This window comes from Ceratotherium simum, chromosome X (assembly GCF_057802395.1).
Source record: "Ceratotherium simum simum isolate JZ-2026a chromosome X, ASM5780239v1, whole genome shotgun sequence".
Lineage (NCBI taxonomy): Eukaryota > Metazoa > Chordata > Mammalia > Perissodactyla > Rhinocerotidae > Ceratotherium > Ceratotherium simum.
This window is the reverse complement of record NC_141940.1, coordinates 72,556,435-72,584,243: the sequence shown is the minus strand read 5'-3', so window position 1 is coordinate 72,584,243 and position 27,809 is coordinate 72,556,435. Positions and strand designations below refer to the sequence as shown.

The 27,809-nt window shown below is 42.2% G+C and overlaps 1 protein-coding gene across 4 annotated transcripts; it reads right to left on the bottom strand.

Moving 5' to 3' along the window:
• Positions 1 to 1,180: 1,180 nt before the first annotated feature.
• On the bottom strand, positions 1,181 to 27,809 carry ERCC6L (ERCC excision repair 6 like DNA helicase). 4 transcript variants are annotated; one of them, XM_087427125.1, is made up of 4 exons: positions 27,684 to 27,738; positions 23,615 to 23,705; positions 20,010 to 20,153; positions 1,181 to 5,256 (listed from the first exon to the last, which is right to left on the bottom strand). In XM_087427125.1, the coding sequence occupies exon 4, from the start codon at positions 5,154 to 5,156 to the stop codon at positions 1,581 to 1,583; it is 3,576 nt and encodes a 1,191-aa protein (XP_087283251.1). In that variant the 5' UTR covers positions 5,157 to 5,256; positions 20,010 to 20,153; positions 23,615 to 23,705; positions 27,684 to 27,738; the 3' UTR covers positions 1,181 to 1,580. The 4 variants fall into 4 exon arrangements, with proteins under 4 accessions (XP_087283251.1, XP_087283252.1, XP_087283250.1 ...); XM_087427126.1 differs by lacking the exon at positions 23,615 to 23,705 and having other exon boundaries at positions 27,684 to 27,748; XM_087427124.1 differs by lacking the exon at positions 20,010 to 20,153.

Here is a 27,809-nt window from a genome sequence, read left to right as displayed (position 1 = left end):
TTGGAAACAGTTAAATACTGCCCGACCCACCCTTGAGTTCCTCAGGGCAATAAGTCGGTGACAAAACCTCCATTAAAAACCCTAAAGGACTGGGTTCAGAGCTTTGGGTTGGTGAACACATCAAGGTGCTAGAAGTGTGGTGGTGCCCAGAGAGGGAATAAAAGACACACACACACACACACACACACACACACACACACACACACACACACCTTGCCCCATGCATCTCTTCCATTTGGCTGCTCCTGAGTTGTATTCTTTATAAAAACTGGTAATAGTTTTCCTGAGTTCTGTGAGCCTTTCTAGCAAATTATTGAACCTGAAGGGGCAGTCATGGGAACCCTGAATTTGTAGCCAAGTTGGGATAGAAGTGTGGATAACGTGGGAACTCAATATTAGCAACTGGCATCTGAAGCGAGGGGAGTCTGATGGGAGTGAGCTCTTAAACCTGCGGAGTCTGACCCTAACTCCAGGCAGTGTCAGAATTGAGTTCAACTGTAGGACACCCAGTGGGTGTCTGTAGAGAATTGGAGAACTGCTTGGTATGGAATACCCCCACACATTTGGTGTCAGAAGTGTTGTGAGTAAAAACAGCTCAGTATATTATAAGTGGCTTTTCACTAGGTAACACATGGTTAAAAATCCATTTCACGCCTTACTATGTGATCTTGGGCAGGTCACAGCATCACTGAGCCTTAGTTTCCTCAACTGAAAAATGGAAATGCAATCCTCGACCTCAAAGGATTATGGTAAGGATTAAACGAGAAACCTATGTAGAGTACCCAATACATAGCAGGTACTTGATAAATGCTAGTTCCCCTAGTGACAAGAGTACAGAGTGCCCTACTGCACTTTATATTTGTGAGAGGGAACCAAACTCCTCTTCAGTCTACAACCCAGAGATACAGTGTGCTAGGCACATGTCAGAACACGGTGGTGAGGGAAGAATGGCTAAATGGTCAGCAGAGTGACTCTAGGGTACGGTTCCAGTGATAAAGAGGCGTAGCACCAGGTGCCGCACACCAGCCTTCTGCTATAGGAAGCTGAGAACCTAAAACAGCATGTTAACAAGCCAGTCTTAGATGTGGAACACTAATGACAAGCTCCTGCCTAAACAGGAGTTTCTTTCTATACGCATTTGCCAGTGTCATCTCAGTGAAAGAAAGCAAATAGAAAACACTTGAGAAAAGGAACTTTAATATTCTTAGCTGAACTGTGAGATACAAAAGTGATCATTTTCAGAATAAAATTAAGAATGGCCAGAATAATTTTAAAAAAACTTTTCTAGAAATAACATAGTTCTGTTAAGTTTATACAGTATGCCTGAAAGAAAAAATAAGAATATTTGAGTAAAGAAATATTAACCTAGTGCTCAAATACCAGAATATATGTATTGGGAGAGGGGGGGCAGGAGCAAGGGGTAAAGGCAGAATTTACAAAAAAGTTAGAAACAAAACCTTGCTTTTTGAGATCTGTCTTGCCATAAGCCTGAATGCTTCATGCTCCCAAAGAATCCAATTATGGGAACAAATTACCTCATACTCAATTTTGCTTTAAAATACAATGAACAGGTTATATTCTCAAGTTTTATTAAGTTGCTTATACAAACTTAAAGTCATGAGCATGACTTCAGGATCTGCACTTTTTATGTCAAGTGCTTTAACTAAGCAGTTTAATGCCTCCTGTATTTTTCCACACTCTTTCAGTTCTTTTCCACGCATTACCAGAGTCTCATAGTCGTTTGCCACCTCCACTGCCTTATCATGGGGAGAATCAACCAACTGTCCACCAGACAAAGGCTCAGGGTCACCAGGAGAGGTCTCTTGAGCTAGAACACAGGGCTTAGGTGTAGTTAACCAGCTGGAATTATTTTCTGAAGATAGTGTTTCTCCAGAAGGATCCTCTTCTGTACACTCTGAGGCTTCGCCACTGCTTTCCTCTGCTCCTTCCTCCAGATAATCTTCAGCAACCTTTGCTTCACTGCTGTTGTCAAGTCTTTCCTCCATATCCTCCACATGGTCTAAAACCACATTAATAAGAGACCTCCTAGAAGCCAGGGATCTTCTAGAGTTTATAGACTTATTTACACTATCAGGTATTTTAGGTGAAAAGAACTTTCCAGGTGGACTGATGTCATTTTTGGGAGTTGAAGCATCAAATTGTTTTACAGATAAGAACTGAAAGGGAGAGACATTGAATGGATTTGTGATTGAAGTATCTTTTGAAGTATCATGTTCATCTTCACCATCTGAAACAATCCTTCTAGCTTTACTTCTGACTTTCACATTAACTACTACTTCTTCTGGCTCATCATCTTTCTCAGAAAGATCCATACTGAGACATGCTTTGCTAGGCACCAACTCTGCTCTAGAATTAGCTGCAGAGCCACACCAGCTATTTTCTTTCTCAACATGCTCCAAAGAGTGACTGGAAAGATTTTTTCCATTGTCTGCAGAGTCTTCCAAGAAAAGGTTGAAGTCACACGCATACTGTGGTGAAGATGCTAAAGGTTCCTCTTCCAACTTGGCCTCAGTTGCTTGAGCATCCTGCAGTGCACTGTGGGATGCTGACAAGTCATCATCAGGTATTGTAATAACAGATACATTAAATTCTGTATTTTGATTTTCAGTTGTTATGGGATTGATGGGCCAGGGATTGCAGTGATGTAAAATCTCATCATCATTTAGTTGATCTAGATTTGGCCCAAGATCAGCTCTGATTGATTTGCTAAATAAATAATTAAAACTTCCCAGAGGGTTATCATGCAGTGCCTCCTGCGTAGGCCCCTCTTGCGATGCCTCTTTTTGTAGAGCCATTCCCGATAAAGAGTCGGTCCAAATTTCTTCTACACTTCCACACCCCTTGGCTGAAGTAGCTACCAAGTCAGCATCAAATGTACTTTCACGCGTTTTACCATCTTGCAGGATGGTAACGTTCATCTTTTTACTGGAGAGATCTTGTTTCTCACTCTCTTCAGGCAGATCATCAATGATTATACTTGTCATTTGAGACCTGATTTCTTCTTCCTGGATATGATTAGTAGTTAGAAGAGGTGAAGGCTGAGGCTGTGGTTTATTCAATTCAGGGCATTTCTTCTTTATTTGAGAAGGAAATACAGGTTCTCTCAGCCAGACCCCTTCATTTCCAGTTCTTTGTCTTTCCATTAAGAGCTCTATATTTTGAGACTCTAATTCAACAAGGAATTGAGCTTTCTGAACCCTTTGTTGAATATAGTGAGATTCTTCTATCATGTCAAGCTCTTCTTTAACAGACAGATCACGTGTGTATATCAAATCATGGTCTGAGATTCCAGCTATCCCCAAAGAGTGCAGGTAGGCAATGTGTTCATCTAGTTTCTTATCAGATCTCCTCTGAGCAGCATGCAAAGCCTGAAGCTGCAGCTGGGTTGCAGAGTTCTGAAAATCCTCGATTGTAAAGAGCTCTCTTAATTCTTGTTTACTAAAATATCGAAAAGGGTTCTTCTTATCACCAGTAGTTTGTCTTATTAAAGAGTCCTTGAAAACCTGTCTTCTGTATATTTTTTCCTCTACAGTCCCACAAGTGATTAGCCTATAAACCACAACATTTTCTTTTTGTCCAATTCGGTAAACTCTATCCACAGCTTGAGCATCAGTAGCAGGATTCCAGCTAGGGTCAAAAATGACCACTCTAGTTGCTGCAGTTAATGTTAATCCAACACCACCTACTTGAGTGGTAAGCAGTAAAACAGAGTAATCTTTATTTTGCTGGAATAAGTTAATTCTTTTTTCTCGTTCCACAAGATGAGTAATTGTTCCATCAATTCGCAATATCTTAAAGTGCCTATTCTTTAAGAGACGTTCGATGATGTTTAGAATTTGTCTTGATTGGGAAAACACCAGAGTTTGATGCCCTTCGTCTCGTAGTCTCTTAAGCAGGTCCATTAGAAATATCATTTTTCCAGATTCTTCCATCAGTGTATCATCAGTTATTTGATCAATATGGTCCACATCTGAGGAATCTTCCCCTTCATTTTCATCTTGAACAGAGAATTTGACAGCTCCTCGATTCAGCAAATGACAAGCCCGTGCAGACAGCAGCCTAGGATGATCACACAGCTTCTTTAAGACACCTAGCTCAGCCAAAGGTGAGCGTGTCTCCATTAACAACTCCTTGATATGATCTAGAGACACGAATTTCCTGTATATTTCTTCTTGTAAAGGTACAAGACGTAGCCAAATAATTAAATCATTTTTCCTGGAAAGGGAAGGCATTTCACAAATGGCATCAACATCTGGATTCTTTTCATTAAGTCTGACCTCTGGGTTGCTTGACTTTTTCTTCTGTACTTCTTCTTTAGTCCTCCTGAGAAAATAGGGTTTTATGATTGCCATTAAGTTTTCAGATATTTTAAATCCCAAGGCTTTTTCCCCTTGGGTAGCATCTTTCTCTCTTGCTCTAGTAATAGGATTTTCATACTCCATTTTAAAAGTTTTTAATGTTCCTAGCAGGGACCCTTGACAAGCAAAATCAAACAGGGACCACAGTTCTTGTAAATTATTCTGGATTGGAGTTCCTGTGAGGAGGATGCGATTACTGGCAGGGATAGCACGAGCACATATTGCTGACTTAGTAGATGAGGTTTTTATTTTATGTGCTTCATCAAGGATGACATAGTCCCACACAAACTGCTGGCTGTTCAAGCTTGAAAGCTGCTGCCAATTATTGATTAACATTTGGTATGTAGTGATAATGACACCATTCCTTTGCTGAATCCGATTGAGGTTTCTGGTACGTTCATCCTTGCTAGGACCATGAAAGGTTTTGACTCTCATTCCTGGAGTCCACTTGACAAATTCTTTTACCCACGTGTTAATAAGATTGGTTGGCATGATCAGCAGCACATGATTCACAAGTGAAGCATCAAACATACCAGAAAGGAAAGCGATGATTTGAACGGTCTTCCCTAATCCCATATCATCTGCCAAGATACCACCTTTTCTTCCATCTCTATATAGGCTATAAAGGAAAGCTACACCTTCCTTCTGGTATTCAAATAGTTGGTTGTGCAGTTCTCGATAAAGCAGCAGGCCAGAGTTGCAAACATCTGTGAATTCATCATCTCCATGTTCTGCCAACTCCTCCAAGGCTTCCTGTATTTTTTGGATTCTGCTCATCACCTTTTCATTGGGAAAAATGTCCTTTGCCAAATTGAAAAGTTTAAATGCTTCTTCCAGATCTCCATTCTTAGTTGCTTCTTTGGCCTCTTTCACATATCTTTAAAAATAAGGTAAAAAAAAAAAAAGATAGATATATAGATTAGAAAGAAAGCAAACAGATGGAACATTCAGTCTAAGAACACTTTAGAGTCCATTTTGGAATCCAAACTAGTTGGGCTTTTAATATCCTCAATTCAGAATGGGAAAGGTTAGCACAGAAGATGCCAAAGAAAGCTGGCATCACTTAAGACATAAATCTCCAGACACTGTCAGCAACACCTTCAGGCACTAGTTGTGGGAAATGCATGTGCAAAGGTTATTGGTTCCACAATATTAAAATAAAAAATTGCCACCCATAAGAAGTATGGAGTGATATTTTTTGTAAAACAACCAACCTATATTGTGGGAGCATGGAAACAGGAAAGACACATGGGTACTTCTCAGGCCTTATTTTTCTGGACCTCTGTGATGCATTTCACACATTGATCACTCTGTCCTTAAAATTCCCTCCTTCCACCAGATTCCTATAGATTCCTCCTGATTTCCTCTCCCATCACTGGCCATTTCTTCTCTGTCCTTCTTGGGCTCCTATTCTTCCTCCCAGAGGGCTCAGTCCTGGGCCCTCTTCTCACTCCTTTTACTCTCTCCTTGGGCTCTCCCTGAGCTTCCATTCCCACCTATGTGCTCATGACTCCCAACCACTCTCTCCAACCCAAGGCTTGCCCCAAACTCTGATCTAGACCCACATTCCAACTGCCCCAGACATCTCCACTTGAAAGTCTCACAGGCACCTCAAATTCAATTAATCCCAAATTAAACTCATTATTTCCTCTCTAAAAAAGTGCTTCTCCATTTGTGTGGTAGCAAATGACACTATCATCCACTTAGCCATACAAGCTAGAAATCTGAAGATCATCCTTGACTCCAACCCAAATATGAGTCATCCTTGACCTCTCCCCTCTTTTTACCCTCCTCCCAGCCACAGTCCCCAAGTCCTACTAACTTTATTTCCCAAGTATAACCTATGTCTTACTCTCCATCTCCACTACCACTACTGTGGTCCAAGTCACCATCATCTCTGGCCTGGATAACTGCAACTTCCTACTCACCAGTCTCCCTACATCCACTTTTGGCCCCTTCCAATACATTCTCTATGTAGCAGCCAGTGATATTGTCTTAAAACATAAAAGAAATCATGTCACTTCTCTGCTGAAAATTCTTCAGTGGTTTACAGTCAATTGATTTCGAAAGGATACCAAAACAATTCACTGAGGTAAGAACAGTCTTTTCAACTGGATATCCATGTGCAAAAGAACAAAATTGGTCCCCTACCTCACCTACCATACACAAAAATTAATTCAAAATGGATCAAAGGGGCCGGCCCCGTGGCTTAGTGGTTAAGTGCGCGCGCTCCGCTGCTGGCGGCCTGGGTTCGGATCCTGGGCGTGCACCGACACACCACTTCTCCAGCCATGCTGGGGCCACATCCCACATAAAAGCAACTAGAAGGATGTGCAGCTATGACATACAACAATCTACTGGGGCTTTGGGGGAAAAATAAATAAATAAAATTATAAAAAAAAATTAAAAAAAAAAAAGGATCAAAGACCTAAATATAAGAGCTAAAACTACAAAAATCTTAGAAGAAAATATAGGCATAAATCTTCATGACCTTGGATTTGGCAATGGTTTCTTAGATATGATGCCAAACACACAAGCAACCAAAGGAAAAAATAAATTGGGTTTCATCAAAATTAAAACTTTTGTGCTTCAAAGAATACCATCCAAAAAGTGAAGACAGCCCAAGGAATGGGAGAAAATATTTGCAAATCATGTATCTGATAAAGGATTTGTACCTAGAATACATAAAGAACTCCTACAATTCAATAATAAAAAGACAAACAACCCAGTTAAAAAATGGGCAAAGGATCTGAATAGACATTTCTCTAAAGAAGATATACAAATGGCCAATCAGCATATGAAAAGATGCTCAACATCATTAGTCATCAGGGAAATGCAAATCAAAACCACAATAAGATACCACTTCAGGGCCGGCCCCGTGGCTCAGCGGTTAAGTGCGCATGCTCTGCTGCTGGCAGCCTGGGTTCGGATCCTGGGCGCACATGGACGCACCGCTTCTCCGGCCATGCTGAGGCCGAGTCCCACATACAGCAACTAGAGGGATGTGCAGCTGTGACATACAACAATCTGCTGGGGCTTTGGGGGGATAAATAAATAAATAAATAAAATCTTTAAAAAAAAAAAAAAGATACCACTTCATACCCATTAGGATGGCTAGAATCAAAAAGCAAGAAAATACCAAGTGTTGGCAATGATGTAGAAAAGTTGGGACTCTCATAACACTGTTGGTGGGAATGTAAAATAGTGCAGCTGCTTTGGAAATCAGTTTGTCAGTTCCTCAAAAAGTTACATATAGGGCCGGCCCTGTGGCTTGGTGGTTAAGTGCGCGCACTGCGATGCTGGCGGCCCGGGTTCGGATCCCGGGTGCACATCGAGGCACCACTTCTCCGTTCATCCTGAGGCCGAGTCCCACATACAGCAACTAGAAGGATGTGCAGCTACGACACACAACTATCCACTGGGGCTTTGGGGGGAAAAATAAAATAAATAAAATTAAAAAAAAAAAAAAGTTACATATAGAGTTACCATGTGACCCAGCAATTCTACTCCCAGGTACGTACCCAAGAGAAATGAAAACATTTGTCCACAGAAAATCTTGCACATGAAATTCATAGCAGTATTATTTGTAAAGCCAAAAGGGGAAATAACACAAATGTCCATCAACTGATGAATGGATAAAAAATGTGGTATATCCATACAATGGAATATTATGCAGCTATAAAAAGGAATGAAATACTGATTCATGCTACAACATGAATGAACCTTAAAAACATTTTGCTACATGAAATAATAAGCCAGTCACAAAAGGCCACACATTTTATGACTCCATTTATATGAAATATCCAGAATAGGCAAATTCATAGAGAAAGAAAGTAGATTAGTGGCTGCCAAGGGCTGGGTGGCTCGGGGATTCAGGGATGGTGAGGGGTGGCTGGTGATAGCTAAAGGGTAAGGAATTTCTTTTTGGAGTGATGAAAATGTTCTAAAACTAACTGTGGTGATAGGTGCAGAACTCTGTGAATATACTAAAAATTATTAAATTGTACACTTTAAATGGGTGAAATGTATGGTATGTGAATTGTACTTAAATAAAGCTATTAACAAAAATAAATTCTTCAGTGGCTTCCCGTGGCCTACAGAACGAAATTTAAGCTCCTTAGCCTGGCATTCCAAGCCCTCCCTGATACAGCCAGGAACTGCTGACCTCTCTGCCTTAACTCCTGCCACTTCCTGCCTCAAACATTTTATTTTAACCCCTTATGCCCATCATGCTACTTTGTGTCCTTTAAGCTTAGGCTCATACCACCCTCCTCTTCCTGGAATGCACTCCTCTCTTTTCACCAAGTTAACCTCACTGAATGCATTTTCTAACACAGTGATTCTCAATGTTCTGCAATATCTCCTGGAGGGCTTGTTAAAACACAGACTGCTAGACCCCAACACCAGATTTTCTGATTCAGTAGTGAGGCCCAAGAATTTGTAGTTCTATAAAGTCCCCAGGTGAAGCTAATGCTTGTGGTCCAGAGTCCACCCTTTAAGAGCTGCTAAGAGATATAGATCAGGCCTCACCTGTGGTTCCTCTAGGACGCCTTCCATCCCTACACCCTATCCCCCAGCTGGATCAGTTGTTCCACCTCAGTACTCCCCTATGTGTTCATCTCTATCAGTGCATTTAACACTCTGTATTAAAATCATTACAAAACAATCTAGCTGTGTTACAAATGCATGAAACAACTTCACTGTGGTGGAGGGAAAAGGTGCTGGTCTAAGTAATCTAAGAAATGAGTGACGTCTGTAAGACTAAAAACAAAAGAAATGACAGAAGCGCTGTACTCTAGTGGATAAAGTTGGTTCCCATGGGGGTATGGCTAATGATTCTGATACTGCAATGCATGTATACTAGAATTGAAGAATCAAGTAAATGGATGGTGGGTAGTGGGAGCCAGGTTTCTCACTGTTGGAGTGGGAATTTACAGATAAGCAAGAGCAGAAGGTTAGAATGATTCATGTGGTCATGGATCAGAGTTGGAGACATCAGTACAAATCCACGTTTAACATAGACAGAGATGGTTACATATAGAAATATTTACAGACGTGTATACACATGTGTTAGCATACACACATACTTCTTTGCTCTGTCAGCTGAGAGAGCCTAGAAACAAGGAAACCCCAGTAGCAATGAACACACCTAGAACCTAGATCTCGTGTTCTAATACCATTCTCCAATAAAAGGAGCCAGGGCTCCTTGGAAAATGGCTGATTCTAGGACTGCGGCAGGAAATCTATAAGATGAGCCTGGAGCATCTTGTAGCGTCAGAAAGCAAGGAAGTGCTCAAAAAAAGCCCCCAACGCCCCACAATCATGGGAGTTTGTCAAAGGGACAGAGGAGCCAAATGAAAGATCTCCCAATGGTCAAAGCTGGAACAATTTGAGCAATAAAATGAAGTAGTATTAGGTTAAAACCCAAAGTATAAAATAAATATCTATGAATCCATACTGATATAAATGAGTGAATAAATAAAGAAGAGACAAATCTCCCATGTGGAAGAATTTCAAACAATTTATGCAGCTACTCCGCCCTTAAGGAAATGGAGCATAACTCCTACTCCTTAAACGTGGAGTGCACATCGTAACATCCTTCCAAAGAGGAGAGACTGGAAAGGCACAGTGGGGGGACAGAGTAACTTTAAAGTGGAGAAAACTGGCAAACAGTACGTCAGGCAGGTGATTACAGTCTACATCCACAGTGATAAGTCATGTTGATAGTATGTACCCTTGATATGATTTGATGAGAAGGGTACTTTACCTCTGTAGTCTTACCCCTAAAAAACCAAAAACCCCAATCTAATCATGAGGAAAAACATTGACAAATCCCAATTGAGGGAACATTCTACAAAACACCTGACCAATACTCCTTGAAACTGTCAAGGTCATCAAAAACAAGGAAAGTCCAAGAAACTGTCACAGGCAAGAAGAACCTAAAGAGACAGATGACTAAATGGAATGTGGTGTCCTAGATAGGATGCTGGGGAAAAAGGACATTAGATAAAAACTAAGGAAATCCAAATAAAGTATGGATTTAGTTAATAATATATCACTGTTGATTCATTAACTGTAATTAATGTACCATACAATGTAAAATGTTAACAATAGGGGAAACTAGGTGTGGGGTATATGGGAACTCTGTACTATCTTTGCAATATTTCTGTAAAACTAAAACTACTCTAAAATTAAAAGTTTATTTAAAAAGAAAAAATCATCTGCTTGTGTATCTGCCTGCTTGTGTATCTGCCTGTGAACTCCTTGAGAACAGGGACAGGGATCAGGTCTTAGAGCAGACACTCAGTAAAAGTCGACTGAATGAAAAGATGAAAAGGAGGAGGAAAAGAGGAAGAAAAGAGACTGCTGGCTGCAAAACTCTGCTATTCCTACCCAGGCAGGTCAGCTGCCCACCTCCCCTACTCTAGTGGGCTTTAGAATTAAGTTACATTCCCTGTTACTCTGATCTCACATGAGGCCATAGTGGTGACCACTGGATTCCTCCACCTAAGTGCCAGACCCCGAACCCATTCTCCACTCTCCCTTTCCTCCTGGCCCTTCCCACCCCAAGGGTGCCTTCACCTGGATAACTGGTCTTCTATCTTGGTCTATGTTCTAGAGCTTGAAGGAGAAAATATGTCATTTTTTTATTACTATTAGATTGTTTCCAAGTTCCTGAACTGGTAACCTACCCAGGATCCTGAACCCCTATGAGGCTTGGGCTTCTAACTCCAGCCAGGCCTCCTTCCCAGAGAGTAAAGTGAACCCTAGCTCTGGGCCAGAGTCCCCATAATCATACACCAACCTTTTAAATGGCAACTGTCTTCTTAGACATCTTACCACCAGCTTAAGATTCATATTGCTGGGTTCTACCCATCCTCTGGAACTCGTACACTTGTCAACCTTCTGCCTGAACTACAACTGGAGTTTACAGTATTCCTTGGACACCCCACTTTCTGGCTAGGTTGAACCCCTGCTGTCAGCCAAGCTGCGTTCCCAGTCCCTGCTCCGCTCAGTTAGCAGGTCTAATACTATATCTCAGCTCTTCCCCTCTACCCCGTCTGCCCCACCAACGAAGTTGGACCTAGGATGGTATTCTTTCCCTATAATGGAATCAGGGAAAAAACGAAATCTGCTTTTTATAGAACTGCTCTGGATAACGGGTTATTTACAAGACTATAGAGCTTTCTATAAAGCAGTTTGATTTAGCCACTTAACCTCTAATCACTTCCATTTTCCAGGGGTTGGAAGGAAAACATCATTTTTATTACTAATGCACTCATGTGTCCATCTATAACACATAGGATCCCTAATGATCTGGAGAACTTAGCTAACACTTCATGGGCTCAAATATTTTTTCCAAAATTGCTCCCCTATTCTCCTTGGGCATGGCTGCGGAGAAGCCAGGCCTGCTTGGGAGTCAAGAGGGCAAGGGAAGAGTAACCAGTTCAGGAGAAAGAACCTCCTCTCAAGCAGGAGAACAAGGAGAAAAACAGTGCTAGGGTATGGGGGGAGAACGTCAGTTTTTAATTTCATTTACCAATTTAATTTAATAATTTTTTAAAAGGCGCTTATATGTCAGGCTCTAATATGTTAGAACTATCTAGATGCAAAACTATCAACCCAGAAGAGATTTTAATTCCATAGCAAGGGACAATGAAACAAAAATCTTTACATTTTAATGATTATACCTGAAATTACATACCTAGAACATGGTTCCCTATAAGGATCATTTTAAAGGACATTTAGAAAGATTATATACAAACAACTCCTGTTGGAAGAAGACACAACCATTATTATTATTATTATTTTTTATGAGGAAGATGAGCCCTGGACTAACATCTGATGCCAATCCTCCTCTTTTTGCTGAGGAAGACTGGCCCTGGGCTAACACCCGTGCCCATCTTCCTCCACTTTATATGGGACGCTGCCACAGCATGGCCTGATGAGCGGTGCGTCGGTGCGCGCCCAGGATCCGAACCCCGGGCCGCCAGCAGCGGAGCGTGTGCACTTAACCGCTACGCCACGGGGCCGGTCCCGACACGACCATTAAACATGGGCTACAAGTCCCATATCCGTAAAGCTGTCCTTTCATTGGCAGAACTGCCCAGTTGCTAACTCCCTGGGCCCAACCCCACCTAAAGGTCTTCGCCATAAGAAACCCTGCCCAAGTGGCCATTTAAAACCATCTCGGTCCAAAAGTTCTTTCTGTTTCCACCGATGCAAACTTCTTCCTTAACTGTAGCCAACTAACATCTCAACAATCTCATTCCATCTACCACCCTTCGGAGCTGGCTGATACCTTGAGAAGCCTTCCCTCTCCACAGAGGGACTGCCAGGTTTACATGCTGAAAATTTTTCCTACCCGGAAAAACCAATTATCCATACTATATCTATGTCTCAAAGAGTTAAGCCCAGCTAACCACAGTAGTGTTCACAAACCAGCAGCTGAAAAGACATAAGCTTAAATTGCAGAGACAATCACTAGGTTTTCCTTAATCTGGAGGGCCCTTTGGAACATTCCCTATGATGTTCTTCTGGAATGTGACAGGATAGGGAACTAAATGCAAAGACCCTGACCCAATAAACTTTATTTGCTTCACATGCAAAGCAACCAGAAGTTGCTCTTTGTTTTCTAACCTGGCCACCAGGCACTGGGCCTCTGGTAGAAGTACAGGGGCCTGGATCTGCTCATCTCAGTGCATGTGAACAGTTATCGCTATTCACTGTTCTTCCCACAAGAACTCAGTTCCCCTATCCTGATCCAGTTCCCTAATAAGGAGCTCCCTGACATATCTCATTGTATCCAGTCTCCTTGTCAAGTTGCATGTGGATACATCAGACACAATTAGTAAGTCTTTTGATTCTCAGAATCAATAAAACCTGTATGGCTGACATAGAAATTGCAGGTGACCTGAATGCCAGTATTGGAAACCGATCCATCAAAGTCTGGGTCATGGAACAACTAGCCTGGGAAGATGGCTGCCTTTTGGCCTCACTTCCAGGGATGATCATTTTAATCTAAGTGGAAAACAATTTATCATAATCACTTATAAATACACACAAAATTATTAAATAGCAACTTCTGGGATAAATTAGAGAATATGATTCACAGTTCAAACAGCAAGTATTACTGATTACTTAATAATTAGCTTTCCCGTGCTTAGCCCCATTTGTGAGGTGGACATCTAAGAATAAACACACACACACACACACACACACACACACACACAAACTACATTGCTTTACTCTAATAGCCAAAAACTGGAAACAACCCAAGAGTCCAGCTTGGATTAACAATCTGTGGTAGGGCCGGCTCCGTGGCTTAGCGGTTAGGTGCGCGTGCTCTGATGCTGGCGGCCCGGGTTCGGATCCCGGGCACGCCCCAAGGCACCACTTCTCCGTCCAACCCGAGGCCGAGTCCCACGTGCAGCAGCTGGAAGGATGTGAACCTGCGACATACAGCTATCTACTGGGGCTTTGGGGGGATAAATGAATAAATAAAATCTTTAAAAAAAAAAAAAAAAAAAAAAAAAAAAAAAAAAAACAATCTGTGGTATATTCATCCAATGGAATGCTACTCAATAATAGAAAAGAATGAACTACTGTATGTATGAATGCATGCATGAATTCATACATGTATGAATTTCAAAAACATTATGCTGAGCCAAAGAAGCAAGGCATAAAAGTAGAAGCAGTGTGATTTTACTTATATGAAGTTCCAGAATAGGCAAACTAATCTGTGGTGGAAAACATCAGAGCAGTGGTTGCCTCTGGAGGTGGAAGGTGGGAGTGGGGATTTCCTGGGAAGGGGCATAAGGGAACTTTCTGGGGAGATGATAATGTTCTATACCTTGGCAGGGGTTTGGGTTACACAGGTGTATGCATTTGTCAAAACTCACCAAATGTACACTTAAGATTTGTGCGTTTCTATATAAATTTTACTTCAAAAGAAAAAAACTAAAATTGAAATTTAGTTAATGGCATGTATGCTGAAGTAGGAGGAAGTATCCTGATGTGTGCAATTTACTTTGAAATGCATCCAAAAAATAAGACGGATTGGTAGAATAGATATGTGATAAAACAAGTATAGTGAAATGTTAGTAATAGAATCTGGTGGCAGGTCAAACAAAAAAAAAAAAGGAAGACTGCTTTGCCCATAGATTGCAGCTTCTCAGTTTGAAGGCACACATAGCTAGGTGTCATAACTCAACACGCTGCAATTGGCTTCTTACCCAAGCACTCGAACGCAACTGTTTTCACCAAGGGCACCAATGACCTCCATAATGCCAAATCCAATGGCCACTTAGTCTGTACCTTTCTTGACATTTCTGCTGAATTTAAAACCACCGACCACTACCTCCTTTGTGAAGTTTTCCCTCCTCCTCGGGTACAGTGGCACACAACACTCTCTCCTGGATTTCTTCCTACCCCTCTACCCATTCCTTCTCAGTCTGCATCTTGAATTCCCCTCCTTCTGCCTGTCCCCAAATAAACGGTATTTCTGAGGATCTTTTTGTTGTCATTGCCCTTCTGACTCTATGTACTTTACCCCAGATTTTTAACCACGGCAGTGGTTAGTATTGGGTTGAATAGCATCCCCCAAAATCTCATGTTGACCTGGAACCTGTGAATGTGACCTTATTTGGAAATGGGGTCTTTGCAGATGTAATCAAGTTAAGATGAGGTCATACTGGATTAGGGTGGGCCCTAATCCAGCATGACAGATGTCCTTATAACAGGTAAATTGGACACAGAGAGACATAGAGACAGAGTGGAAAAGGCCATGTGAATACAGAGGCAGAGATTGGAGTGATGCATCTACAAGCCAAGGAACTCCAAGGATTGCTGGCACCATCAGAAGCTAGGAGAGGCATGAACAGATTCTCTCTCACAGCCTCCAAAAAGAAACTAACCTTGCTGCCACATTGATTTCAGACTTCTGGCCTCTAGAACTATGAGAGAAAAAATTTCTGGGGATTTTTTTATTGTGGTGAAATCTATATAAGATAAAATTTGCCATTTTAACCATTTTTAATTGTACTTCAATGGCATTAATTACATTCATAATGTTGTACAACCATCACCACTTATCTATTTCTAAAACTTTTTCATCACCCCAAACAGATAATCTGTACCCACTCAGCAGTAACTCCCCAATCCCCACTGCCTCCAGCCCCTGGTAACCTCTACTGTTCTTTCTGTCTCTACGTGAATTTGCCTGTTCTAAGTATCTCATACAAGTGGAATCATACAATATTTGTCCTTTTGTGTCTGGCTTATTTCATTTAGCATAATGTTTTCAAGGTTCATCCATATGGTAGCATGTGTCACAATTTCACTCCTTTTTTTTTTTAAACAAATCCTTTTATTTTTTTTTTAAACAGTTTTATTTATTTATTTATTTTTTGTGAGGAAGATCAGCCCTGAGCTAACATCCATGCTAATCCTCCTCTTTTTGCTGAGGAAGACCGGCTCTGAGCTAACATCTATTGCCAACCCTCCTCCTTTTTTTTTTCCCCTAAAGCCCCAGTAGATAGTTGTATGTCATAGTTGCACAGCCTTCTAGTTGCTGTATGTGGGACGCGGCCTCAGCATGGCCGGAGAAGTGGTGCATCGGTGCACGCCTGGGATCCGAACCTGGGCAGCCAGTAGCAGAGCGCGCGCACTTAACCACTAAGCCACGGGACCGGCCCGCTTTCACTCCTTTTTAAGTCTGAATAATATGCCATTGCATGTAAACATCACATTTTGTTTATCCATTCATCTGTTTTTTTGTTTTTTTTTTTAATTTTTATTTATTTTTCCCCCAAAGCCCCAGTAGATAGTTGTATGTCATAGCTGCACATCCTTCTAGTTGCTGTATGTGGGACGCGCCTCAGCATGGCCTGAGAAGCGGTGCGTTGGTGCGGGCCCGGGATCCAAACCCGGGCCGCCAGTAGCGGAGCGCGTGCACTTAACCGCTAAGCCACAGGGCCGGCCCTATCCATTCATCTGTTGATGGACACCTGGGTCATTTCCACCTTTTGGCTCCTGTAAATAATGCTGCAATGAACACTGGTGTACAAGTATCCTTTGGGGTATATACCTAAGAGTGGAATTGCTGGGTCCTATGGTAATTCTATGTTTAACTTTTTGAGGAACTGCCATTTGTTTAAGGGGACTGAGGGAATGAATATGGGTAGGTGGGAAACAGAGCAATCTGGAAGAGACACAATAATTTGGTTAAGAGAAGGGACAGAATAAATGACCTAGGCCCAGTTATCCCCATTTCATATATAAGGAAACTGAGACTCAGCATGGTCAAATGAATTGTCTGAAGTCTCATAGCTAGCAGAGCAAGTGGCAGAGCTAGAATTTCAACTGAAGCCTGAAAAATCCAAAGCCACTTCTCTATCTACCATTCCATCTTGTCTCCATATTATATTTGCCCCAGGCCTACCATCAAGGTCCAAAGAGCTGCTTTCACTCCTCTCATCTCCACCATGTTCCAGCAATACTAAGCTCCTACAGTGTTCTGAAGGGGCCATGCTTCCTCTTGCTCCTGAACCTTGACACATAAAACTCTGCCTAGTATGTGACGTGCATCAACTTCTTCCCTACTACTCAGCTAATTTTCCCACTCATCCTTTAACAATCAGTAAAGGTACTATTTTTTCCCCAGAAGCCTTCTCTGACAAATCCCCACTTCACACACCCCCCAAAACCCAGGGTTCTGGATTAGGGACATATCCTCTGTATTTACATCAATCATATGAAATTTTTCATTTGTCTTTCTTCCCCACTAGACTATAAAGACGTGTCTTTTTCACCACTGCATCCTCAGCAACCAGCAGTGTGGGCTGGTCCACAGTAGGTATTTGGTAAATGTTTGCTGAAGGCATGGAACGGTGAGATTAGGATACTCAGAAAGTTAAAAGAACACATCTTTTAGATACAATGGGCAATCTTTTGTCTTTCCAGGAGTTTGCAACCCTCCATCGAAGCTACCTTAAAAGTTCTTCCACTAGGGGCCAGCCCAGTGGTGTAGTGGTTAAGTTTGCATGCTCCACTTCAGAAGCCCAGGAGTCGCAGGTTCGGATCCCAGGCACGGACCTAGGCACTGCTCATCAAGCCATGCTGCGGCAGTGTCCCATATATAAAGTGGAGGAGGATGGGCACAGATGTTAGCTTAGGGCCAATCTCCCTCACAAAAAAAAAAAAAAAAGTTCTTCCACTAAACCATATACTAGCAGACCACAATCTGCCTGACCACCTAAGACCTGGCATGTGGTTTGAAAAACACTTCCTTCAAGACAGTACATTAAGCAGAATTCAGAGAAAGTCACTTCAACATTAATACAATTTAAGTGATTTTATAAGCCGTCTTGTTTAAACCAAATCCAAAACATCAGGCTACTAGAGATCTCAATGGGAGAACTTGAGCTTGGCTATAAGGCCCAGCAGAAGCTTAGATCCTGAGACATGACTGCTCCTGAATTAGCTCTAATCAGAGGCAGCATGGAGGCACCAATCCCCAGTGATACCCCAGTGAGCACTCTCTCTCAACATTCTCCTGTGATAATCACCCAATGTTTATAGGTCCTCTGTTGGTGAAATTGTAACTGCTGTGGTTGGAGGACATTTGACTAATGAAAGCAAGCTAAGAGACATTCAGTTGTTCATCAAATACGTATTAAGCACTGACCACGTGTCAAGCATTGTGCTAAACACTGAAGATATAGCCAGGAGCAAAACAGGTCTCTGCCTTTGTGCAACTTATAGTACAGGGGACTGACACTTATCAAAGAATCACATAATAAGTAGTTACAAACTGTAATAATGGCTATGAAGGAAAAGTATAGAGGGCTACGAGAGCATACAACAAGGGAACCTAGGGAGGAAGAAGCAGTGGACCTCCAACGCCACAGAATTCTATTTGAACTCTTCAGGTTTGGTCCTTGCCGAATATACCCAAAGTAGAGTGGTCACAAAGCAAAGACCTATAGGACAAGGCAAGTAACAGAGACAAGCGAAGCTGCCAGATGAAAAGGGACACTGGGGCGCATATGCCCCATGTGAAGGGGGCAAGCTACTGTTCATCTCCACAGGGTAACTGCAACACAGGACTTAAGAGCCCAGGATTGCCACGATCTTCGATGGTTGAAAAAAAGTTGGAAATTCTGATTTTTATGTGAATTCTCCTATTTTCAAATGGTAACTAATACATACGTTTTAAAAACACTGGGCAGGACAAACAAAACTTATCTGTGAACATGGCTCATGGGCTGCCAGTTCATGACCTCTGGTTTATCTCAGCTAAAAAAAGTACCATCGACTTTGGCAGGATCTCCTCTCAAATGTTTTCTCTTAAAAACATGGTAGGCCTAGGGCTCTCAGGATGGGAGCCTACACAAGGTTTGGTTTGGGGCTTACCACTGTCCATCTACGTACTCTGTTTCACTTACAAGACCAATGACTTAAAATAGTGTAAGACTTTCTATAGTATTTATTATCTATGTCACTGGTTTTGGATTCCACAGACAAGAACTATCTGGACCAAACCCTATGGCCCCAAAGAGATCCAAGGTTCTTAGTGCTCTTTCAGGTCCTTTATACCCCGTCACAAAGAGAATACAAGCAGGCAGGAAGAGCAAGGCCTAATTCAAAGGGGTTAAGGCAGGCAGGGATCTAGTCCTCCTCCTTTGTATCTAAGACCTGAAAAATTTGGTTGAACTGGGCAAACACTCTTCTGCCAGAATAAACAGGAAGATAGCATCCTCTTACATGTCTACAACATGCCCTCAGAAAGCAGCTGAACCTGCTGGCTAATTACTCCAGAAAAAAACAGCTAACTAATAATTATGCCAAAACCAAAATTATCTTTTTTTCTGGCACAGCAGATGTGCTTTGGCATCCAGATGGACCAAAGCAGCCAATGCTCCTCAGCAGAAAAAAGTTTTATTATTTGGAGGGGCATGTGGTGGCTAACATCCTGACTGGCCCTTTGAAACAAAGTCTAACTAAAAATGAAAAATTCTCCAGGAACAATATTAAGTTCTTTTACCATAGGTATAGACCTATAGCACCTCCAGCCCCCAATCTTCCAGCCCAAGGTTATCTGTTTAACCACCGCCCTAGAGTGCAAAGCTCTTGGGCTTCAAGCAAGCACTGATTCTAGAATTTGAACAAACCTAGGGTTGTTTGAAAAGAAGAAGTCCTGAACCCTCAAGTTTGCCTTCAGTTCACCTTCAGGCCACTTCAGTGGGGAGACAGACATGACCTTCCATTAAAACAAGAATATAAATGTAAAAACAAACCATGACCTAGGAATTTAACTCACTAAATTGAATATTTATGTTTCATATATTTTCCTATATACATCTTATATTTCAGAACACAAGTTTTAAAGAGTGTTACTTGCCCACCCTAGTGGCCAGAGGATAAGATCTATCACCAGAAGAAGGTGGATGTGAAAGCTTGCTGAGCAGACAAAAAAAACACAAAAACAACAAAAGACAACAGCAACCATAATTCCCTACACCTAGCAATCGCCTGAAGTATGAGTGTTTTATTATGTTGTTCCAAGAAAGGAGAGTCTAGGCTCTCAATTCTATTCCATTGATCTCTACGTCTATATTATGCAATTACCACACTGTCTTGACTACTATAGCTTTGTAGTAGGTTTTGAAATCAGGAACTGTGAGTCCTCCAACTTTGTTCTTTTTCAAAATTGTTTTGGATATTCTGGGTCCTCTGCATTTCCATAAAGCTTTTATAATAGCTTGTTAATTTCTGCAAAAAAAAAAACAAACGAACAACTGGGATTTTGTTAGATATTGCATTGGAATCTGTATATCACTTCAGGGAGTAGAGTCAGCTCTCTGTATCCGCAGATATGCAGGGCCAACTGAGGGACTCGAGCATCCGTGGATCTGTGGGAGGGTCCTGAAACCAATTGTTTTCTTAATTTCATTCACTGCTACGTATAGAAATACAACTGAGTTTTGAATATTGATCTTGTATCTTGCAACTTTGCTGAACTTGTTTATTAGATCTTATAGTTTTTTTGTGGATTCATTAGGGTTTTCTTTTTTCTGTTTTTTGTGAGGAAGATCAGCCCTGAGCTAACATCCGTGCTTCCTCCTCTTTTTGCTGAGGAAGACCGGCTCTGAGCTAACATCTATTGCCAATCCTCCTCCTTTTTTTTCCCCCAAAGCCCCAGTATATAGTTGTATGTCATAGTTGCACATCCTTCTAGTTGCCGTATGTGGGACGCGGCCTCAGCATGGCCGGAGAAGCGGGGCGTCAGTGCGCGCCTGGGTTCCGAACCCGGGCCACCAGTAGCGGAGCATGCGCACTTAACCGCTAAGCCACAGGGCCAGCGCATCATTAGGGTTTTCTATATAAAAGATCATGTTGTCTGCAAATACAGATAGTTTTACTTTTTTCTTTCCAATCTGCATGTCTTTTATTTTTTTTTTCTTGCCTAATTGCTCTGGCTAGAACCTCTATTATAATGTTGAATAGAAGTGGAGAGAGCAGACATCCTTGTCTTGTTCCTGATATAAGGGGGGAAAGCTTTCAGTCTTTCACCATTAAGTATGATGTTAGCTGTGGGTTTTTGAAGATACCCTTGATCCAGTTCAGGAGGTTATCTTGTATTCTTAGCTTGCTGAGTGTTTTTATCATTAAAGGGTGCTAGATTTTGTTGAATGCTTTTTGTGCACCTATGGAGATGAACATGTGGTTTTTGTCCTTTGTATTCGGACAAGTTAAGTTTGATATGTCTATTATCAAGTAGACATGTCAAGTAAGCAGTTGGATACAAGAGTCGGGTTCAGAAGAGGTCAAGACTAAAGACAAAAAAGTTAAAATTCTCAGTATAAAGACGGGATTTAAAACCAAGAACCTGGATAAGATCACCAAAGAAAGGAATTTGGTAAAAAAAAAAAAAAAAAAAAAAAAGACATGGCACTCCAACATTCCAACATTAAGAACATTTACAGAAGAATTCCAGCTAATGAATACAGAAAGAATGGTGAAACTAGAAAATCAACACTTTGTAATCCCTAATGAAATAACTGATTTGGGCAATGATTTTCCATGGATGCAAGGTTTATGGGGAACTGGGTATTCAAGGGATGCTAAAGTATCTCTGACATATTAGTTATTCATCATAAGAGGGAAAATGCAACTTTGCAAAGGAATGATCAGCCTGTGACTACCTGAACCCTCTGATTAATCTTAATATTACTACAAGTAGGAAAATCAGACATTAAATGCTTCCTGAAATGATGCAACATGAAGTACGTGGCTTCACCTATGAAGTATTCATGCCAAAAATATTGAACCTTAATTTTTTTTCTTGCTCTAGAATAGCTTTTTTAAATTTTTATTGAGATATAATTGACATACAACATTATATTAGTTCAGACGTACCACATAATAATTTGATATTTGTATATATTGCAAAATGATCACAATAAGTCTAGTTAACATCCATCACCACACAGTTACTTTTTTTCTTGTGGTGAGAACTTTTAAGATTTACTCTTAGTTGGGCCGGCCCTGTGGCTTGGTGGTTAAGTGCGCGCGCTGCGATGCTGGCGGCCCGGGTTCAGATCCCGGGTGTGCATCAAGGCACCACTTCTCTGTCCAGCCTGAGGCCGAGTCCCACATACAGCAACTAGAAGGATGTGCAGCTGTGACAGACAACTATGTACTGGGGCTTTGGGGGCAAAAAATAAATAAAAATCTTTAAAAAAAAAAAAAAAAAAGATTTACTCTTAGCAACTTTCAAATATGCAATATACTATTATTAACTATAGTCGCCATGCTGTACATTACACACCCATGACTTATTTATTTTATAACTCAAAGTTTGTACCTTTTGACATCCTTCACCAATTTTACCCACCCTCCCACCCCCTGCCTTTGGCAACCACCAATCTGTTCTCTGTATCTATGAGCTTGTTTTTTTTTTTTTTTTAGATTCCACATGTGAGATCATATGATATTCATCTTTCTCTGTCTGACTTATTTCACTTAGCATAATGCCCTCAAGGTCCATCCACATTGTTGCAAATGGCAAGATTTCATTCTTTTTTTATGGCTGAATAATACTCCATTATATATATATATCACATTTTCTTTATCCACTCATTTATCAAGCCTTTAAATTGAAGTTACAGGAGATAGGAGAACAAACTAATGACACTACAAGGAAGCATCAAACTAATCTAAATCATTGGCATAGAAATAAAAGTGGAGGGCAGGGAAGGAGGGATTGTTCTTGATTAAAAGAGGCTTAAGAAATATAACCAAATGAAGTGTGTGGACCTTGTTTGGATCCTGATTCAAACAAGAACCAATTATAAAAAGACTTAAGACCATTTTAAAAATTTGAATATGGACTGTGTATTAGCTGATATCAAAGAATTCATTTATTTTGTTAGGTGTGATATAGTATGACGGTTTTGAAAGAAAATTGTTCTTTTTTTAGAGATGCATACTAAAGCATTTAAGGATGAAATGCCATGAAGTCTGAGAATTTACTTTAAAATACGTTAGAAGAAAAAGCAATTAAGGATATGAGGAGGAATCAACAGAATCTGAGACTCAGCAACCAGTGAGGCAGGAAGAAAATCAGGAGGGTGAGAGGTCCTGGAAACCAAATGAATCAAGTGTTTCATGGAGAAGTGACCAACTCTGTCAAATACTGCTGGTAGGCAAGGAAGATGAGGATTATGAATTGACCATTAGATTCAGTTACACGAAAGTCATTGCTGACCTTGACAAAAGCAGTTTGAGTGGAGTGATAGGAGAAAGCAGGTGACATAGATAAAGAGAGAAGATGAGTGACAGCGAGAGTGGACAACATAGAGTACAAGCAAGTGGGTGATAGAGAGGGTGACACAGTGAGTGACAGAGAGAAAAAGTGAGCAACATAGCATAGAGGGTTGGTGACTCTTCCAGGCATCATTTATTGCCCCTCAGTTCCAAATACCCCCCTCGGGCCGGCCCCGTGGCTTAGCGGTTAAGTGCTCGCGCTCCGCTGCTGGCGGCCCGGGTTCGGATCCCGGGCGTGCACTGACGCACCGCTTCTCCGGCCATGCTGAGGCCGCGTCCCACATACAGTAACTAGAAGGATGTGCAACTATGACATACAACTATCTACTGGGGCTTTGGGGGAAAAATAAATAAATAAATAAAATTATAAAAAAAAAAAAAAAAACAAATACCCCCCTCAATACCTGTTCTGTGATAATGGACAGAATTCCTTCAGGCCTCTCTCCTTTACAGCGAGCACGATGTTAAGCTTTTTCAGAGGGCACCTGATGGACACTGCAGGAGGAAGGGGCTCTCCTGAAATTGCCGGCTGCTGCTGCACAGTGGGTCAGCAGAGTGGCCCACAGCCACACACCCAGAACACGCAGTCCCTCAATGACCCTGAAGCCTCTACCTGGCCTGGTGATAACCTTCTTGCAGCCCTCTCTACATGGAAACCAGCTCCCCCAGCGGCTCGCCTGTGCCCCAGGCCCCCACACCTTCTGCATGCCTTCACCATGGGTTGCTGATAGCCTGCTCCCCACCTGCACTCCAGAAGGGTGCTTCCTGCTGGCCCAGGGAATGCAGACCAGCTCCGGCCTGGGCAAGCCAGCACACTTCTCTGCTATCCAGTGGGCTGAACTACACCTTCTCCAAGGAGGTGTGAAGCTCAGCCTTGGGGAGAGGACCCCCTTCCAAGTTTGTTCTTCCTTGGGTACTCTCCCTTAGCCCTAGGGTACCATATGGAATTTCCGCATTTCTTACAGTCACTCATTTATCAGTTTAATAATTCTTTATATTGAAATTCCTGTTTTAATACACTGTATGGTTTCTACCTCCTGACGGGACCCAGAATGATACAGTGAGAGAGAAAAAGAGGGTAGATGACAGAATAAGAGAGTGGTGACAGAGAAGGAAAGTGGGTGACAGGGAAAGGGTAGGTAACAGAAAAAGAATGGGTAATAGAGAGACAGAGGTAGAGAGTGGATGATAGAGATGGGGGTGATACAGAAAGAGGGGAAGGGGCGACAGAGGTACAGAGTGGGGAAGATGTCAGAGAGACAGAAAGAGGGTGGGATGGCAGAAAGAGTAAGTGGGTGAGAGAAGGGATGACAGTGTGAGCAGGTAGATGAGCGTGTGCACAGGTGGGCAACAGAGAGAAAGAGAGGTAGGCAACAGAGAGAAGGGGGTAGTGGGTGACAGAGACAGACAATGGGAGAGAGTAAGAGAGAAAGAATGTGAGTGCCAGAGAGGAAGAGCGGGTGACACAGAGGGAGAGATAATGGGCAACAGAAAGAGAAAGAGACAGAAAGGAGGAGAGAGGGAGAGAGACAGAATATGCCAGAAAAAGAGAGGGTAACAGGGATGGGGACGTAACAGGGGTGGGGGGGCAACAGAGAGTGGAAGCAAGCAGGGGATACAGAGAGCACAAGAGGGCGGTGGGGGTCAGAGTAAAAGGGTGTGCAAGAGAGGAGCTGGTGGGTGGGCATCACTAAGGGAGAGCATGACTGACACAGAGTGTGCCACAGAGAATGTGTGACAGACAGTCACTGTATGTGACAGAAGATGAAGTTATGTGAAAAAGAAAACACATGTGCAGAGTGTGTGACAGCAAGTTTCAAAGTTTTCTTTCATCTCTTAGGCAGGAGAGGCAGAGAAACAGGAATGGAGAGGGACAGAAAGGGGAGAGAGGTGTGAGGGAGAGAGAAAGAGAGACAGAGAAATTGTTTGAGAGTAGGATTGTGCCAAGGAGCAGAATTATGAGCAAACGAGCAATAGAGAATGTAAAGAAGATGATGCTTTGTGCAAGGAGGTTTCCATGGGGGGAGATGTGGAAGAGGACGGGAGAGACTGAGAAAGATTAGGAGAAATAAATGAGGAATTTTGAGAGTTGAGAGGTCATGAGAGATGGGATGTCATGAGAGACAGAGAAACTGTGAGAAAGGTGGGGACTGTGAGAAAAGGGGGTGATTGTTGAGGGGAGTGGGAGCTAGTTCGAGAATGTTCAGGAGAGAGCATGTGGGAGTGAGTGAGGGACAGGTGCCAATGTGAGAGGCAGGGTTGAAGACTCAGTGCAAGCTGAGAGACCCACTTGCTTGCTCAAGGAAAGGAGGGGAGGGGACTAAAGGTCTTAAGCCTTACTATCCCCATTTTCCAGATGAGAAAATTGAGGCTCAGAATAGCAAGTGACTTGCTTGAGGTCTCCCAGCTGGCAAGTGGCAGAGCCATAATTTAAACCCCAAATGGCCCAACTCTAAAGCCAGTACTCTACCATACCACATCTCCTCCTTCTGTTTTCCCTAAGTCTTCCTTAAGGAAGTCACGTAACTTAGTCCAAAGATGTGCTTTTACTGCTCTGTAAGGTGACCTTTTGGCGCTTTTTTTTTTTTTTTTTGCTGAGGAAGATTGGCCCTGGGCTAACATCCATGCCCATCTTCCTCTACTTTATATGGGACACCACCACACCATGGCTTGAGAAGTGGTGCGTCGGTGCGCACCCAGGATCCGAACCTGCGAACCCCGGGCCACCAAAGCAGAGCGCACGAACTTAACTGCTACCCCACGGGGTCGGGGTCGGGTCCACCTTTTGGCTTTTAACAGCCTTAAAACATTATCTTTTTGAAAAGGGAGACAGAATTAGTCCACTGTCCCAATTTATTTCTTTGTACTACATCAAAATTTAAAACTTCTGGGCATCAAAGGACACAATCAACAGAGTGAAAAGGCAACCTACAGAATGGAAGAAAATATCCGCAAATCATATACCTGACAAGGGGTTGATATCCAGAATATATAAAGAACTACAACTCAACAACAACAAAAAACCCCGACTAAAAAATGGGCAAAGGACTTCAGTAGACATTTCTCCAAAGAAGATATACAAATGGCCAATAAGCACAGGAAAAGATGCTCAACATCGCTAATCATTAGAGAAATGCAAATCAAAACCACAATGAGATAACACTTCACTATCATTAGGATGGCCAGTAACAACAACGACAAAAAAAAAACAGCAAAAATTAGTGTTGGCGAGGATGTGGAGAAATTAGAACCCTTGTGCACTGTTGGTGGGAATGTAAAACGGTGCAGCTGCTATAGAAGACAGTTCCTCAAGAAATTGAAAATAGAATTACCATATGATCCAGCAATCCCACTTCTGCATATATATCCAAAAGAATTGAAAGCAGCAGATATTTGCACACCCAAAGAGATACTGCAAACTCGAAGAGATACTTGCACACCCATGTTCACAGTAGCACTATTCACAACAGTCAAGAGATGGAAGCAATCCAAGTGTCCATCAACAGATAAATGGATAAACAAAATGTGATATATGCATACAATGGAATATATATGCATACAAAGGAAGGAAATCCTGTCACATGACACAACATGGATGAACCTTGAGGACATTATGCTAAGTGAAATAAACAAATCACAAAAAGACAAATACTGTAAGATTCCACTTACATGAGGTCCCTAGAGGAGTCAATTTCAGAGACAGAAAGTAGAATGGTGGTTGCCAGAGGCTGGGGTAGGGGGAATGAGGAGTTGTTTAATAGGTACAGAGTTTTAGTTTTGCAAGATGAAAAGAGTTCTGGAGATGGATGGTGGTGATAGTTGAACAATGTTAATGTATTTAATACCACTGAAGTGCGCACTTAAGAATTGTTAAGATGGTAAATTTTATGTTGTACTTTATCACAATTAAAAAAATTTTTTAAATGCTCTTTCCATCACCATGCCCCCCACCCTTGGCCGTCTGGTGACTGCTTACTCATTTTTCAACACAAATGTCTCCTCCCCTTTGCTCACCGACCCTTGTAGTTGGCCATTTCCTCCTTTATGCCCATACCGTGCCTTACACATTATACCTCTTACAGCACCTGTCAAACCTCATAGCGATTATTGGTTTACCTATCCCTTTCCACTACTAGATTATAAGCAATTTGGGGACAGGGACAGTGCTTTACTCATCTCTGTAGTTTCTAGGCCTGGGGCTTGATAGGCTGTAAAGAATCAAGAAAGGCTTGACTAATTGAAGTTCTGCCTCTTAAGGAGTTCATGCTGGAGAGTTATTTGACCAAAAACGGGGGCATCAGGGAGCTCCCCAGGCTTTAGAAATCTAAACAGAGTCCCACGCCCTACTCCGAGAATGTGGGCGAGCGTCTCACAACGCTCCGTCTGAGCAGTTTGGGCCCCTGGGAGGGTCCGAGGGCCCCCCACTCCCGGCCAGGGCCTGCGGCCTAGACCAGCCCAGCGGCCCAGACATACCTCAGGTAATGGGCAGCCTGCTCTGGGCTTAAGGCCTCGGCTTCCGCAACCCCTCGGGACGCCTCCATGACCCTCACTCTGGGTTTCTGTATCTCGGCCGGAGATTGAATTTCGCTCGCTCCCGCC